This window comes from Oenanthe melanoleuca, chromosome 5 (genome assembly GCF_029582105.1).
Source record: "Oenanthe melanoleuca isolate GR-GAL-2019-014 chromosome 5, OMel1.0, whole genome shotgun sequence".
NCBI lineage: Eukaryota > Metazoa > Chordata > Aves > Passeriformes > Muscicapidae > Oenanthe > Oenanthe melanoleuca.
Window position 1 is genome coordinate 26285871 of NC_079339.1, and position 17706 is coordinate 26303576.

A 17706-nucleotide genomic window follows, 5' to 3' on the forward strand; every position below is an offset into this window, starting at 1 on the left:
CAATGGCAGTTCTCACATGTTTCTGATGAAATGCATAAAAAGCATTCTTGAGAAAAATAAAAAAGTTTAACAGTACCAAAAAGGTGTATTTTCTCATTATAAACTATCCACTCCTGACTGCAAACTGTTATCAATTTCCCAGGCTAAGTCACACTACATACAGTGCTGTACACACTAGCCAGAAGAACATGCTGTCCAATGATCATAAGAAAGAAAGAGATATAAAAATGGAAAGGTGGGAAGTCAAGCATTTACTTACTTTAGACCCGGATCTGTTTCTCCATATTCATCCAAGTAGGGTGCAGGATATAGGCAGCCCCTGGTTTTACCTTCAATAAGGACAACTTTGCATTCCCTGATTCTTAAAGAAAAGAATAGCTACATTTAAAATACAACTCCGAGCAGGCTCTTCCCTTTTTGGTGGGCTATAATTTATGTCAAAGTAATGTTTCATTATCTCAAACAAAAAGAATCAAATGCTTTGACAATGTTGTGAATTCTGTCCTTCTAATATTCCCCTTTATTCTTTAACACATTGAATTCTGGCTACTTACTTAAGAAACATGCAGACTCCAGCTCCACATTGAAGAGCATGAGAAGTACAGGCTCCCAGCTCCTCCCCATTCACCAGTTCCTGACAGCAAGTATTCTGGGAACACAACATTGCCCCACAGAATAAACACAATACTGGGTGCTTTTGCTCATCATCAGAAGACCGTGGGCATCTAAAAGAAGTGTAACCAGTGTGTCACAGTAGAAATTAAAACTTTAAAATAAATGTTAACAAAGGTTAATGTTCCTTAAGATAACCCCAAAAAGACATATCCAACCAATTAAAAACCCAAATCACAATCAAACAAAAATCTAAGACATAATATGTCACAATCATTTCACCTATCTGCCTCCTTATGTCGTATTTTCACACTGCTTGAAATGATTTATCTGCAAGATACCTGCTTTGAGTAGGAGGCTGAACTAGATGATCAACAGAAGTCCCTTCTGACCTCAATTATCCTATGATTCACTCTTCTTGGCATAAACCAGTGCCATCATCTGGGCTTGGTGTGTCCAGTGCAAAAATAATTTTCAGGCTCATGGCCAAACCAAATGCACATTGAACAGGAGAAAAATGACCAGCAGACTAAGCTATAAAAATTTTATATGCTGCCTTATCAATCACAAGTGACTTCATTTAGCAAGCTGTTGCATTTCACACTTTAAATGAACAGGTGCTAGTATTGGCCAGTACAAACATAACGCCTTCACTTCAAAATAATTTCTGTATTCTTTCAACACCAGTTACAGTAACTGCAAGAATATAAAATTCACTAAAAGTGACAAAACAACTAAGAAGACAACTAAATATGCCACATCTTACCTAAACTGAGAGGCTTGGTTCAGAAGGCAACTGTAGTCTTCAGGAAGCTCTATTAAATGATTTCTTTTCCTAGGATACCTGGGTAAGTGGAACAGAACTATTATGAGAATAATAAAGATCAAAGTAAACAATGGAATAAATAACCACAAACTCCTGCTAAGCTTTTGGTAATTTCTGCAAGAGTTCACAATTCTAGAGCAATTCTTCAGTCCCAAGAATTGGAATCCCAAGTGAGATGCTCCACATGAGAGCTTCAATATTTCCATATTCCAGCAAAGGTGTTGAACTTAAATTTCACATATAACCTAAATGTATGAAGACATTTCATATTTCAGTTAGCTTTTGTTCTTTCCTAGAGCAGGACAGATTACTTGTCTAACAATACTGTACAATCTCAATAAGGAGTCACTGTATGAGGAACAATAAACAAGATATTTTAAAAAATGTAATTCTAATAATAGAGCAGAAGGGATAAAACACAAAGTCTCTAACTTGCCCACAAGCACTTCATTCTTTTAAGCGTTTTAAGTCAAAACAGACAAAACCAACAACAATAAACTTACCTTATTGCAATGCTTTTCCCTTTCAAACAACTTAACACCACTGGATCAGCACACCACCTATTTCAAACAGACATTTGTAGATGACAGCATTTGATACAAATATACATTCAGGTTCATTAAATGAAACTAGTAAGTGATAAGCAAACACAAAACACTGATAAAAGCATTGATAGTTCTACCTAAAACTTTGCAAGGAAAAGCAGGGGTGTTTTTTTATAGTTTTGTTCAGGAGACTGTTTTAAGTTTGCATATAGGAGGAAAAACCTATGTGAAAAAAACACTTAAAATTATCATGTACATGAACCACAAGATTTACACAGAGTTAAAAAATGCAACCAGTCCAGATATACTCAGTTTCTCAAAGTGGGCTACAATACACAGCACGTTTTGAAACACATGCACTAAAAGGTACAGCATAAATAAATATTGTACATTTGAATAGAAAAACATTTGTTTTTATTAAATAATCATCACTTAATGGTTATTTTAGTTGTTTATTGCATGATGTGTGCTTGCTTAGAATGGCCAAATGTGTCTGTTAAAACAATGGCAAGTATTGGTCAGGTACTGAACAGACGAACTGGTATGTCTAAGATGTCTTTTAAGTAATTTCTACAAAAAAAAAAAACGAGAAGGGAGAAAGAACTGCAGCAGATGGTCAATCTAGTACGCTTCATTTAACACATTTCTCAACAATCATCAAATTTAGTCTTCTGAAATAAGATTCTGTGAAAAAACATATGGGAACCTGCATGATGATTTGGCAACTGTTACTATTATGTTAAATTTGCAGCCTCCTACTTGAAAGTCTTTTTCTGTAGCATTGTAACTATTTGTTAATCCTGCTTCTAGTGATTTTTCCCAATGTTCACAAGCACTATCTTCTCTGTTGTCTCAGAAGCACTTGTACATCTTTAGGCAAATACATAAGAACTAGTAAGACAAATTTATTTAATAGTTTACTTGTAAAAATTAATCTATTACTTTATTATCAATAATATATACTACAAATGGAATTGATCATAATAGAACTGTATGTAGGAAATTGTTTAGTTCAGCTATATGGACTGCTGGAAATCAACAGCTCAAAACGTCCCTAAATAGAAGAAATCTAAACAACAAAGGTTAAAACAATCAGAGGTTAAAAAACCCAACCAAACAACAATGCAGTAAAAGCTAATGTAGTCAGAGAATTCTGCCAAGAACCAGGAATAATCATTACTGCCACCAGGTGCTCAAATGGTCATGTGAAATACACAGAGAAATTCTCCAGCACAATATTGCTGGATGATTCTTAATTGCAGATGAGAGATGGTGTGGCTGTTAATTTGAGGTTTTGAAAGCAGAATTTAACCAACTGTTTCTTTACTGCTAAAGAAAGAATGTTTTATTTACTGTCACTTTCAAAAACTGAAAGAGGAGAAATTTAGGTTAGAAATTAGGAAGAAATTCTTTCCTTTGAGGATGGTAAGATACTGGAACAGGCTGCCCAGAGAAGTTGTGGATACCCCAACCCTGGAAGTGTTCAAAGCTAGGGTGAATAAGGCTTGGAGCAGCCTGGTTTAGCAGAAGGTGTCCCTGGCCATGGGAGGAAGGTTGCACCCAGATGATCTTTAAGATCCCTTCCAACCTTCTAACATTCTCTGATTCCATGACTGCAGATGGCAATGTATGTAATGCTCAAACTTTACATTTTAACCATTAAGCCAATTTCAACATCCACTAGTCTATTTTGCATATGCTGAGAAGAAATAACACAAAGCCTCACCCTGCCGGCTATGTGATTTTCTACATTTTCATTTTATAACTTGTGTAATCATCACATTTGCTGCAGACAGACTGGAAATAGGCAAATGAACACTGAGTGGTATATCAAACATGCAAAGGTTTAAAATAACCCCTGTCTGTATGGTTTCATATGGGTCTGCAAGCACGACTTAGTCCTTTAAACCATTATTACTTAATTTTGAAATTATCATAAAATAGAGTGGTTTTTTTTTGTTTTTGAAGCGCTTTAAGAGATTCAATGTACCTGTGCAAAATGTTTAGAACTTCAGCATGAACTTGAGCTCAGTCATTTATTATCAATTTTAATCTAGAATACCCACAGGGCCACCACAACAGAAAAACATGGCCTGTCCAGTCCCAGTTAATACCTTTGAAGCAGTGGATTTACTGTGTCCCGATATTCATGGAAGAGCAGGAACAAATTTGTAGGTAGAGAGAGGTAACTACAAAGTGCCTTGAATTGCCCTTCTTCAGAAACTGGAAAAGAAAACATGAACAACTGTTTAAGTGTTTCAGCACTGCTGAATAATTCACTCAAATTAGAAACCTCCTGATCCCTTTTTCATTAAATAGTCTGTATCCTACAGCTTCAGCATAGATCCTACATAGTACAACTGGATATTATTCTGCCAACTTAATCAGAGCTATAATGATTTGGATTAGCTGAGGATCTGTTTAAACAAGTTTGATATGTATTATTAAGTATTTTTAATGCATAACTTACTGCAGTTACAGAATTCCTTGCTGAAATTACTGCATAACATGTAACACAAGTGTAGTAGATTTCTGCACTCGCATTTTAGTTTTCCACTGTCCTTATGATAGTCCTCAATGATACAAAATTTTGCTGTAATCAAATCAATGCTAACATTACATAAAATTGGGCTAATTTTATCGTTTGCTGGGTGGTCATTTATTGTCTCTGCTACAGAAAATTATGTTGTTGGCTCAGCAGAAAGACTCCTCCCTACAGAACCAAAGATCCAGACTCCTGCTAAGGATAACAGCATATTTCAACATGCAGAGATTTTGACTTGTATATCCTAATAAAATTCAAACTGCTTTCACAGTTTATATAAATGAATTTGGTATTTTTGTTGTTATACACTATGTCATATTTTGTCTCAGTTATTCATAAAAAATTATTGTTCTTCTTTCCAAATATGATTCTGTGTTTCACTGCATTTTGACATGATTAAGTATTTACTTTTGGGGTTAGTATCAGTAATACATTAGGATCCTTCAAGTAAGAGGCTTAAGTTCTTTAATGTGCTTTGTATCTATTTGGCTTTGTTTTGCTCAATCCCTGCATCTTTAGCATTTACCAACATTAGCACTACACAAAAACACTGCGTTTTTAAAATATATTTCAGACAATTTCTCAGGTGATGTAACCTAAATTCCTGAAATTATTCTTAAACCGCTGAATCTTAATCAATGAGTACTTTTATCAATATATCACTGATAATTCACATATTTGCATATACTCAGAAGCAATGCTCTTATACAAAGGTGGCCAAGACAACTCAGCTTCACATGCCTGTCCCTTCCTTTACAAATTAGTAATTCCTTTACTTTCCAAGTCTTCCTTTCATGTACTGACTATTGTTTAGTTGTTGTGAACATTTAAAAATTCTTTCAAGACAAAGAAAGGCATACATTTGTTTTCTCATATTTACCTTGCAGTAGTTCCTCAGGTGGAGAAACTCCCAGCAAATAATGAAAAAATAAAGCAGCACAACGAAGGTAAGGCATGATGCCTTTTTTAACACAATCCCACACAAGCCAGCCTGGAATATCCTGACTAAAACAACTGTAAAACACAAATGAGAAATAGCTGCAGTAGTTCATAGTGCAAATCATTCTAGCACTATCACATTTTGGCTAGCATTGGTAGAATGGTAGCTGTGTAGAAGCAACCCTCGTGTACCTCAAATTCTGTGAAACAAAGCCACAAGCACTTAAGTTCCAACCTCCCCTTTGTCTGAGGAATGAGCACTGAGTTTATGAACCACATTTGTATTAAGTCTTCAAATTAGACTGCTGTACCTATTAGAAAAGTCTGAAAAATGGGCACTAAAGCTCAAATAAGCAACCATGTTCAGCTTTACACTTATCTCCCTTTTGCATTAGGGTCATTTTTGTCTTTCTGGATTCCATTTATAATACAAGACATCTAAACCAAAATAAGCAAAACAAAGAAAAAATAAATACTGCAGTTAGACTTATTTCTCTCCACAATAGGTACAGGTATTTTTTCATCCTCAGGCTAATGAGTTACTCTGCTATGCACAAAAAGCAGCCACTTTAACTAAAAGCATTTAGTTAAGAGCATGGGAAGAAAGCACAAGGTACTGGGCTAACACCCCATTGAAAAACAGCAATTTTTTTCCTGTCTTCTGTGCTGTACTGGTCAATCCTATGGATTGTTCCCTTTCCAGGAAAATGTAATGCTACAACTGAACTGCTACTTACCCACTAGTGTACTGGCAAACCTCTCTACAGAAAGATTGTGCAGACTGTGCCTCCTCACTGTTGTCAGATGAGTGAGCAGTAGGGGATTCTGCATACAAAAAGATGAATTCACTGTAAATGCACTCCATCCTGACACACTTCTCTTTTACAAATACTAAAACCATTTTTTAAATTATTCAATTGCATTACAGAATTAATTCCGCTTTAATTTGCTGTATTTTTTTCTATTTGCTGTTATCTGTCTTAAAAATGTTCTAAGACTGAATCTGTAAGGAAGAATCAGGATTACTCCTTCGCCACTTATCCTCATCTAACAAATTTCTTCCTTCCCTTGAACTTCTGAAGTTGTCCTAGACAGCTTAAGCTACAGCAAGTTTTTAAAACCTCGAGATTTTATTAAATTCCTATCATACTGAAGAAAAAACAAAGTACTAGCTAGAAAGTCTATAGGCTACTGGTAAATTTTAACAATGTTATGAAATAGAGAGAAAAATCAAGTTCTCTCCAATCAGTTAACAGGATTCTGTATTTCAGATCTTGGTATTTACTAAGTTGAAGGGTAAAGATATATTTCCCAAATCCATATTGATTATCTCTGTGCAGCCCAGTGATGCTGGCAGAACTTTGAATCTCCTACACGGAGTGAAGAAGGAAAAGCTACCCCTCTGAAATGACTGACTGAAGCAAGTACTGATGTATCAATAACTACTTTGTTTTCTTAGCCTAAGCACACAGAAGTGTTATAATAAAATGCTCTGAACTTGATGTAGTGGTATTTAATTTTTACCAGAAAACAGTTATTACTACCTGGGCCTAAGTGTCACTTATTATGAGGAGGTTTATACCTGGAAGACACTAATGGCATCAATCCATTATTTTTAAGAAACTGTGCAAAAATGCCAGAAAAATGCAACAGAAATACACATCTACCTGCTGCTGAAGAGATGACAATTTGCATTATGTGTGCCAGTGTTGTCAGATGGAAGAGGTAGAGGTGGTTATAGGCTGAACTAACTGATGAAGGTTGCAAGTCTACAGCATCTTCCCAGTATAAAGATGGAAATGATAAAACAGCTCCCACCTACAGTGAAAAGGAATAGGCAAATATTAAAGTGCCAAAAATTTGGTAAGAGACACAAGGGTAGCAATTATACTCTCACTATACAATTGTATTTTATGTCTGGAGTCTGATCATGTTAATCTATCTTTTCAGTTTTAATTCAAAGCCTAGCAAAGATTCATTGGAAAGTATCAACCACTTGTGCAATAGGGCATGTAGGAAACTCAGAGTTGCATGGTAATTGTCAGTTTACAGTGCATGCCCAATTCATAGTAAGGCCTAATTTCTTGTCTTTGACACAAGACAAAGCACATTGAAAAAAGTGGGAAGTGAGACCAAGCATTAGATAGAAGAGCAGCTGGGGCAAAGCAGATTTTATTTGGTGAGTTTAGTTTTGTTGGTTGCTTTCTGCTTGCTTGGGTTTTTTTTAACAGCAGAAAAATCTACAATAGAGATTTGTATTAATAACAGGAAGAAATGACTAAGAAAAATACAGAAGGTAGTGAGAGTCAATGTGAAGGAATCAGAAGGTATGAGATACTGATTGAGACGAAGGGAAAGTGAAAGAAAAAAACTGAGTGGATTTCTTAAGTTTATTTTTTTATGCTTAATAACAACAAAAGTAGTAGAATGCAAGAATACAAGAATGAAATCTAATAAGAACAAGACAAAAAAGACTTGAAAGCTAGCAGAACTAAAAGTAAACTTATATAACAGTCATATGAAATAACTTGATTGTTGCTAATGTATAATAATTGACTCATGCAAGTGAATGGATACTATTTACAGAGTACAGTACACAAAAATTTATGCTCAAAAAAAAAAGTATTAATATGAAGAATAAAATGAACCTGCTTACCAAAATGTGGAACATATCTACTTCTAAGAGTGATGGAGTGTCCTCCCCTTTAAAGTTTGGTAGGAGAACTATAAAATAGAGGTAGCAGTTATACATTTAGCACATATTTTCCTCTTTTGGATTGAACTATTTTATGAGAATCTGATTTTAGAGCCTCTATAATTTCATCATACAAAGGTCCATATCTCTAAAGTAAGGATGCATTTAATTAACTGCTTACCACGGACTTAACTGTTGTGCATGTTTAGCTATTTCCACACACCCAAACAGCCGACAATTTTAATGAATATATCTTCAAAATTCTGAGACATAAATATTTATTTCTCCAGCTCCAGCAAATCTAACAAATCACACAGTGTTAAGGGTGAAGGTCCTTAGGCACCTCAACACTAGATGCCTCATCCAATACAAAAGCTTAAGAACCACACTTAAGAGTCTTGTATAATAGAAAGCATATCAGAGTGGGATTCACAAAGACCACCATAACAACACAATCAATAAGAAACACGGGGGAAGCTACATGCCTCAAGCTACCTCTCTCAGAGGCTGAAATATCTTAAGCTAGGCTTCAAGCAGCCTTTTGGAAGTACTGAAAGTCACAGAATTATAGAATGGTTTGCACCGAAAGGGAGCTTAAAGACCATCCAGTTCCAACTCCCCTGCCAAAGGCAGGAATGTGAATTGCTACATCAGGTTCCATCAGGCTCAGAGCTCCATCCAATCTGACCTTTAACACTTGCAGGAATGGGGCAACCTTAACTTTCTTGAGCAGCCCATTTCAGTGCCTCACCACTCTCCCAGTACAGAATTTCTGGCTAACAGTTAATCTAAACCTAGTCTTTTTCAGTTTAAAACCATTCCCCTTTGTCCTGCCCTATCCCTGTATAAAAAGTTCCTCTCCCTCCTTTTTTAAGCCCTCTTAAGATACTGGAAGGCTGCAATGAAGCCAGAATCTTCTCCATGCTGAGAAGGTAGGTCTCACAATTAAGAGATTATTTTGTGGCTTTATTCACCTGTTTAGAAGAGAATTTGGGTAATTCTGAACATTGCCAGAAACAGTTGGGACCCATCTGTTCCAGACTTGAGAATCTGTAGGCCTGGGTAACCTGGGGTGAGCTCAATTTACACCCCATGATTTCAACTGAAGTGAGCACTATTGTCAAGTACTGTGACCCTTGCTTCTATGCTGTGTTAACCTGTGTGCCACTTTGGAATAGAAACTCCCACAACACAAAAGATAGTAAATAAAAGGAACACAGTACCTCCTAGGAGACGAATCAGATGTTTCTGAATCAGGACCTGGGGGGATGTTGTTCTCTGAGCAGCTGCAAACTGCACTAATGCTTTAAGGCCACTGTGCTAGAGCGCAAGAGAAAATGGTTCAATGGGAAAAAAGCTAAATATAATATTGATACAGAACTGTAAAAACATCTATTTCTACATAAACATAAAAGACATTTAGAAATTAATTTAGCATGAGCATCCATATATAAGCAGACAATTATTCTTTCAAACTGCTCTTTATGCTATGAATCCAAACACTGAGAGATCCCTCAACAGAGAATTATCTTTATGTTAGCAGTTCTGACAGGTTTACAGATGCATGTATATTATAAATAAACTTTTTAGTTTAAAATATGTTGCATATCTTACTCATCCATACCTGTCTATTTTGTAGAGATCCAAATAAAGGCTTCCCCTCTGTTTCCAAGAGGTTTTCTTAAAATTAAACACAGAAAAAAATAAGCTGTTCTTTTCTACACAATCTAAAATTATTTTATTAGTTTTATTACTCTTAGTATACACACTCCATTTTAAAGCTCAACTTCACTGTTATAAGAGAATTCTCTTGAAAAAAAAGGTCTTAAATGGAACGATCATTTCCAAGACAAATTACTGTAGTAAGGCTTTTTTAAAATTTTCAGTTTTCAGACCTTGCTAACTAAGGATTTAAAGGAATGCTGCTTCACATGAATGATGATATAATATTCATTCTATGGATTCAGATTTACTTTCAGTTACCTTTATGCAATGCTCAAAACCATCAAGTTATATTTACAGAGATGCTATGCAGCCATCTTACCCTCATATTTATCACAGAATCAGAAAACATTAAGGGGCTGAAATGGACCCTAAAGATCACCTTACTCCCACTCCCTTGCCATGGGCAGGGACATTCTCACTAGACCAAGTTGCTTAAGGCCTTATCCAACCTGGCTTTGAACACTGCTACGGTTGGGGCAGCCACAACTTGCCTTGGCAACCTGGCAAAATTTGCACTACTGCATTTGACTGCAGTTTAACAGAAAATACTTTGAAAATAAAACTCCCAGATTGGAATACAGCTCATCTTTCCTCACTGAGTGCACTGGTTCTGAAGGAATAATAAGAAAAAAATAAGCCAATAAAAATAAGAAATCAACTCAATTGAGTAAAAAGGTATCAATTCAAATGTTTTTGTACTTTAGTCACTTTTTGGAGATGAAACAATACACTTGGAATTTTCATATTTTATTTAATTGCAAGATTTTGGTTTGGAGGCTTTTTATTGTGGGATTTTGGTTTTGGTGGTTTTTTTTTGAGTTTGTTTCTTTTTTCAGGAGTCTGGCTTTTAGCAGTGATCCCAATTCAATCCCTTGGGTCAGTGATGCTTTGAACCTCCTCTAGACGTTCCTCTAAAGTTCCTTGTCAAGGCAGCTTGTCTACATGCCCTTTAATGGCTTTAATAATGCACTATTACTAGACTCCAGACAACCATACTGAAGCTATGCAGGTAGTTTGGCTTTGCAATTTCACAGAAGTCTGCTCTGATTGCAAACAAAAATTAATCCAAGAAAGTGATGTGGTCTAGGATAACTCAAACTGTCACAGTAGTCCCTCTGGCTTTGCACTCTTTTCCTCAAGAGTACCTGAATGCTCTTCTACTAAGACAGGCCTTCAATATCACACATGTGATAAGTTAATGCATTTATGCACTTGCTGGCAAACTCCTCCTTGACAACCACCAATATCTTTTTTCATTTATCAAACAAAACCAACCTGCACAGCATTAAGTACAGTAATGTTAACAAAGTGGGTGGCTTCCAGTATTTTCTCAACCTACTTGAAAATTTAGAATCCACCACTAAAGATGCAATCAGTTCTGTGACTGTTTCTGCCTTATCAGAATATTCCCAATCCACCTATAAACTTCCTGAACTCCTGATACTCCACTAGAGATTTAAGGTAGACTAAACTTGTACTTCAACAGCTTCATGAAGAAATACTTGGCATAGCCAGCAGATCACATGTATGGACATGTACAATTACGCTCTCAGTCCCTTCATCATGCATTTTAGACCATCTTGCCTTTTTCCCTGCCTGGAAGCCTCTACAGATTTAACCAAAGCTTCACGTTTATTACACAAACTTATTTGTGTATGTAGTATACAAATGAAATAAGATAAATAGGTATATTATCCCAAACAATAAAATAATTTTTCTGGTAACTTTTTTGCCTTCAGAGATTAATGGCAGAGAATGTTTGATCATTTTTTTGGTGGGTTTTTTGTTTCTTTTCTACCAGGTACCTACATAGCAATTTCAGAATACAAGAGACCTTCTTCTACAAATCCAATGAAAAGTCTTTAAGAATACAGACAAAACCAAATGAGACAGGGAGTACTATTTCACAGCTATTGGATATTTAGTGTAAGAGATGCCTGCTGGTCAATGATCTTTGGCAGCCTGAAAATATTAATTACTAACTGCAGCATTAAGCATGCATGTTCAATGTGGAACATGATCACTGACGGCAGTCTCAAACTCAATGTTGGCATTCCATACTGTATTTCATGAGCTACTATCTAAGAAAAACACCCTATTATTTGTATTGTTTTATATATAATTCTATTATTATATACACAATCACATATAATTTACTTTGCTATACTATTACATATGGCTCATACTTATGTAAAACTTCTATACAATGTGATTGTATTATTTGTACAATCACATTGTATAAAATTAAATAAATCAAACAACTGTAATATTTTCAATTCATGAGAGGAACAAACTGAAATTATGCTTTACCTATACACTGGATGGTAAAAGCACATGTGCTCCAGGTCATCATAGGAATCCGGGAATCAGCTTCATTAGGAGCAACTTTGAGCCCAACTCTGTAAATGGTGGTGGCAAAGAGAATAAGCATCTCCTTGAGACTGCTTGAGTACTTGGCTCTGCAAAACCAAGATGAGAAAATTTTAGTCTCAAATATTAATAGTGTTAATTACTTACTGGTTAATCCACCACTAACAGAATTCTAGCTCAAACCAGAACAGTTATTTTTGAAAGAAATACTGAAAACAAAGACCCTTTATCTGGACAGGGATGAAGCAAATCCCTAGTTTTCAGTAGTAAGCAAGTACCTTGACAAAAAAGGCTTTATGAATTGAGAGATTAAGAGCTGGCAGGCTGGAAGATATTATTTCTGTGTATTACATTACAATTCACATTAGAAAAATGCAAACATTTCAAAGTAAAATGCAATGAAAACAAACATTGTAAGAAACTGCAATTTTAAGTCCTGAAGTGAAAACAATAAGGTGCTAAAAATGGAAGACATTTCAAGTGTGTTTTTAAACATACTTTTTAGCATTTAAGTTCTTTTCAAATTACATTAGGTTAGTTTATGTAAATGAAGTTTTATGTAAGCAAGTGTTTAGCAGTTTTAATGACTTCTGGGTTTTTTCCAAGTCATACAGAACTTTCTAATAAATATATGGCATTCATATTAATTCTCCATATCTTTACGGACCGAACAATTGTACCACAAAATCTGGGGTTTAGCCAGGTTCACACTTAAACAACACTGTTTAAGTTTAAACTACAGAATCTTTCCCATGAAGATCAGTTATCAAGAAAAAAATTTATTCAATTTCTTGACAACAGAACATTTAAAATTTTTTTTCTAAATAAAAGATACATGTGGGTACTTTGCATAACTATGATATCAGCCTGAAGGAGCAGAGTAGTTACAGCATGACCTAAAAAGAAATAAGGGACAGCTGAGCTCACTTGAAAAGTATCTACCCATTCATTCTGTTTTAGTGGGCAAATGTTTTCACCCACTGGAACTGAACATGCTTAATGTTACACTTAGTAATATTAAACATGATCATTAATCGCCATCTCAAAGTCAGTGTTGGCATTGAGTTGAATTTAGAATAGAAATAGAAACAGACAACAGCCCTATTCCCCTAAGTAATCCACATTCCATAATCATGTCCAAAACCACCTGAAATCTAAAAACAGAGGAGTAGCAGGAAAATTAAGGCAGACAAGAAATACTTTGCCTAGAGGCACAGCAAGTAACCCAAATCACTGGAATTGTGGATTAGAAGATTCCAGACTTCTAGCTTTGTACCAAGAACATAAGTACCAGACTGGATTTGACCTAAAGGTCCACCTACCTCTTCACAGAATATTCAGTGAATGTTTATGAAAAACAATAAGTAAACCCCTAGTCAAATCAAACAAATCACATATCTTTCCTTCAATATACAAATTCTGAAGTATACCTGGGATATTGAAGGGAAAATTAATATAGTGCACAGAACACTTCTAGTAACACTTACGAGGACTGAACTCCAAAACTAAGGATGGAATGGAATTCCAAAGCCGAGTTCCCTGTTCCCTTGTTGGTGAAAGGTGGAAGATTTTGTTTCTCTCCTTCGAGGAAAAAAAAAAAAAAATCCACATTAAATAGCAAAGAAGGTGTTACAATATTTAAAGCAGTTTAAAAAGGGAATCGTCTTTTTATTTGAAATTGATTTGAAAAACAATTGCAAACACACCTTACCAGCAGATAATATTTAATTATTCCTCTTTTAAGTAACATTTGCCTCTGTTCCTCAAAACAGTAGATTCTCTGTGTCTTCACTTTTCTAAATACTCATAGCTACTTTCATTTTGTCCTTTGTAATAAAGTTGTTCTCTTTTTTACTACCTCACAGTCCATACAAAAGTTTAATTAACCATGAGCATTAGCTGTTGGCATCCTCTCCAAGTGCACAGAATTTTTTTCTACAGGAAGATGGAAACAATTTAACAAGAGCCAGAAAATTGGTGAGGGCACTGAAATCAAGACATCAACTCAGAAAGGGCAATAGCTTTTATCCCCAGCTTTATCTTAAAAACGTATTCTTAATTTGAAGTTTTCTGCTGGTACTAGTTAAAACATGTAGTGGCATATATCCCACAGAATAGCTTAAAAATCAGGATAACAAACCTTTAGCATTTTTCACGCTGTAGCCTGATATCCTGGCTGTGACAATTTCCAGCCACCTAGCTAGGGACAGGATTTGAGCTACTGCCTCTGCATCCTCACTGAAAACAAAAATAGAAAGCAGGTTTTACTTAAACACTCAGAGAACCGCCTTAACTTAAAAAGCAGAGGACACAATTAGATCCAAACACATTAACTCAGTATTTGCTCAGTTTTACTGGCTTCAGAAATTTTGAGTAAACAGTACAAAATGGAGTGTAAGGCTAAATACTAGGCCTAGGTACTTTCTCACTTGATTTCATCTCCAAAGATTAGACAACCCAAAAATGTTTTATAAAAAATAAAGTATTTACTGCCAAAAGAAATGTATTTGGCTAAACAATCAATAAGGAGATACACAGTATTTTATACAGACAAGAAAGCTCATCCAAGTTTTCCAAAAACTTGAAAAGCTGACCAGCCCCAAAGTAGTATTCCCTGGTTTTTTTCTGCTTTTTTTTTTTTTTTATTTAGAGGTTATCCAATCTGGTATTTCACCTGTTTATTTTTTGAGCCTGCAATGGAACAATAGGGATCACAGTATTGCACAGAGATTTGCAAAGTGGACAAAGATACTCTCCATTCTCCAAGTCAAATATCTGTTCAACATGCAGACGCTGTCGGAAGTTCAGCTGCATTGCTTCAAAGTACCTACAACATTAAAAAGAAAATTACTAGAAAGTGGCATGGGCTCAGATGCAACGTGAACACCAAGGTTCAAAGAATAATTATACAGCAAACACTATCCAAGCCTTTTCCTTTGATTTGTAACTCTTCTACATGCTTGGATGTGAAAACAGTAATTCGTGCAAAAATGCATGGCATATCACTGATGGGAAAATGATGGCAAGTTCTCCTTGCTTATAATATCCTTATAAATTTCATTAAGATTTTGTTGACAAGCAGTCTTTACATTTTTCTGCTCTTCCCTCTTATCTTCAACATAATATATCACTGTATCTAAAAAGTCTCATATGCAACTCGCTATAGTCAATTTGAAGCAGGTATTGAACATGTGCTTATTTAATTTTAGGAAACACTACTGGTAACATTTCATGAATGATTAGTCAGCTATTCATTGCAATTACCAAGCCTCATAACTAGACAGTGGCACTGTAGCCTTCTTTTAACAGGAAGAGAGAATAATATATATTAGAATATTACACTTCAAGCATTTTAAATCGAAAAAGAAATAAGAAACTATGATCTTTTTACAGGTTTCACCATGATTTTTGCCCCTTCAGTGGATGCAGTAAGCCTTCAAATTTCATTATTGTCTTATTGGTATTTATGGAAACAAAAAGATCAAACATTAAAATATTTCTCTCTGGATACAAATTCAGTTCTAATGTTCAGCGTTAAGCATGTAGGATCTTAGAGAGAGATATGAAATTACCTAACTTCCACACCAAGGTAGTAACTAGATTTTTTTTTTTTTTTGCTTTAAACCATACATCTTAAATAAAATAAAATCCCATTTTTGTGAGAAGCGAAAGTATGTGCAGAAGCTCTAATGAATTCAGAATACAGAATATTTAGGGAAGTATTTTCTTATAATAAAAAATTCATACATTTATTTTCCCCACATTCACAAAACTATCCTCTTCCGCATGCATGGCTGCTACAAGGATATGCCACTCATGTCAACTTGTTCTGTTTTAGAGGATTTGCAGCACTTTTAGGTTGCACATAGAAAGGTATGGCAGGCATAGTTTGGATGAGTATTACTAAGTTAAAATGCCTGTTATATAATAAATAAAAGACTATACTCAAACCTTCTGTGCCATACCATAGGTGAAGAGCCTGTTGTCCATTTTAATCCCATTAACCCATACAGCAAGTCATCTTTTCTTAAGAAGAAAAAGGTAACTGATCTCCAGTGTTACACTAGTTAGATCTACAAAGACATAGATGGATCTACCAAGAGCAGATGTATTATACTCAAGGAACATACTCCTGTTTCATTCCAAGTGCGTGCACCTATTTATTCTGTACTGATGTTTTATTGTAAAAAACAGCATTTTACACACATATAGAAAGCTGAAAAGTGAATGGCAAGCAGTGGAAATTTAGTATGATTTTTTAAAGTAAAATGGTGCAAGTACAAACAACAAACCTCAAGATATTGTTCATAACACGTCATAGAAAGAATAGCTTGTAATTGCATGAACCAACTCTATCTGTTGATAATACTTCAGTGGAATTATTTCTATTATTATTTCACACTGCTTATATAGTCTATACTTGCCAGACCTGTGTGGAGTGAAATGCAGGATTGTATCCCACAGGTTAGGAATCTTGGTCTTTTCATGTACACGTAGCATTCAAATCCAAAACACTTGGTCTAATTGTGGGTCCCCCAAACAACAGAAATCCAGTTAAGTCTATAGGAATTGCATCAATTCTTCACCCTTACCTCACATTAAGAGTTTAATTACTGATATGGGAGGGGTCACAAACAAATATTGGTAGATTTAACCATTAATATCCCTCATACTCTATTCCAGATGCTAGAATCTCTTCTAAATACTCACTCGAACAGATGAGTTTCACCCTTGAAGTACTGACATGGAGACAAGACTTTCAGAGTATTGTTGCCAAAAGTAAACCTACTCAATACGGTTTCTTATTCTTGACCAGTTTTGCTCTGTTGTTTATATTTGCATGAATTAGTAAGTCCTTACAGATTCTTCTCTGGGTCACAGAAGGCCCTAAAACTTTTGATGAGCATCATCTTCATCAAGTCAAAACATCTCTTGTTCCATACTTCATTTTTAGATGAGTACAAATAATTTTGATCCCTTAATTAAATATCCCCTTACTGTACTTTTGTTTTCAACGTACTCTTATGATGATTTGGAAAATAGATTAATTAAAAACCATTAAAAGGCAGCAAAGACACATCCTTACTTTTGCCAGCAGGCTGCATGCATTACATGACCACAGCTCCCTGTGTGGGTCCCACAAGGTAAGTCAGGGTGCATGAAGAGAGGATCTAGTGTATCTAGAAACACAGCAGAAAAATCATTGAAATGAACAGTAACACAACTTCCTGTCAGTCTGAACAGAAATGAACAACAATATACACAGAACATGAACCTTCAGATCTTATTTTCCTACAGTTGCACTGCCACATTAAAGCTCCATTTGGCTAACTTTTCCAGACCAATCATGCAGCAGAGCAATGACATTATATACACATACAGAAAACTGAAAAGTGAACGGTAAGGAGTGCCCATTTAAACTACTGAAGGCTTTTCATATAAAGAAAAA

The 17706-nt window shown here is 35.3% G+C and overlaps 1 protein-coding gene across 2 annotated transcripts in view; it reads right to left on the reverse strand.

The window, feature by feature from the left end:
* UBR1 (ubiquitin protein ligase E3 component n-recognin 1) overlaps positions 1–17706 on the reverse strand; it is a 59169-nt gene that overhangs the window by 3055 nt on the left and 38408 nt on the right. For both annotated transcript variants that reach the window (XM_056492539.1, XM_056492540.1), the window contains 16 exons: positions 17344–17437; positions 14932–15084; positions 14398–14495; positions 13745–13838; positions 12198–12346; positions 9787–9842; positions 9386–9482; positions 8124–8191; positions 7135–7285; positions 6205–6292; positions 5409–5542; positions 4098–4206; positions 1942–1998; positions 1379–1456; positions 555–725; positions 260–361 (listed from right to left, as the gene is read on the reverse strand). In XM_056492539.1, the coding sequence (XP_056348514.1) occupies positions 260–361; positions 555–725; positions 1379–1456; positions 1942–1998; positions 4098–4206; positions 5409–5542; positions 6205–6292; positions 7135–7285; positions 8124–8191; positions 9386–9482; positions 9787–9842; positions 12198–12346; positions 13745–13838; positions 14398–14495; positions 14932–15084; positions 17344–17437 (1699 nt within the window). The remainder of the gene's footprint in view (positions 1–259; positions 362–554; positions 726–1378; positions 1457–1941; positions 1999–4097; positions 4207–5408; positions 5543–6204; positions 6293–7134; positions 7286–8123; positions 8192–9385; positions 9483–9786; positions 9843–12197; positions 12347–13744; positions 13839–14397; positions 14496–14931; positions 15085–17343; positions 17438–17706) is intronic.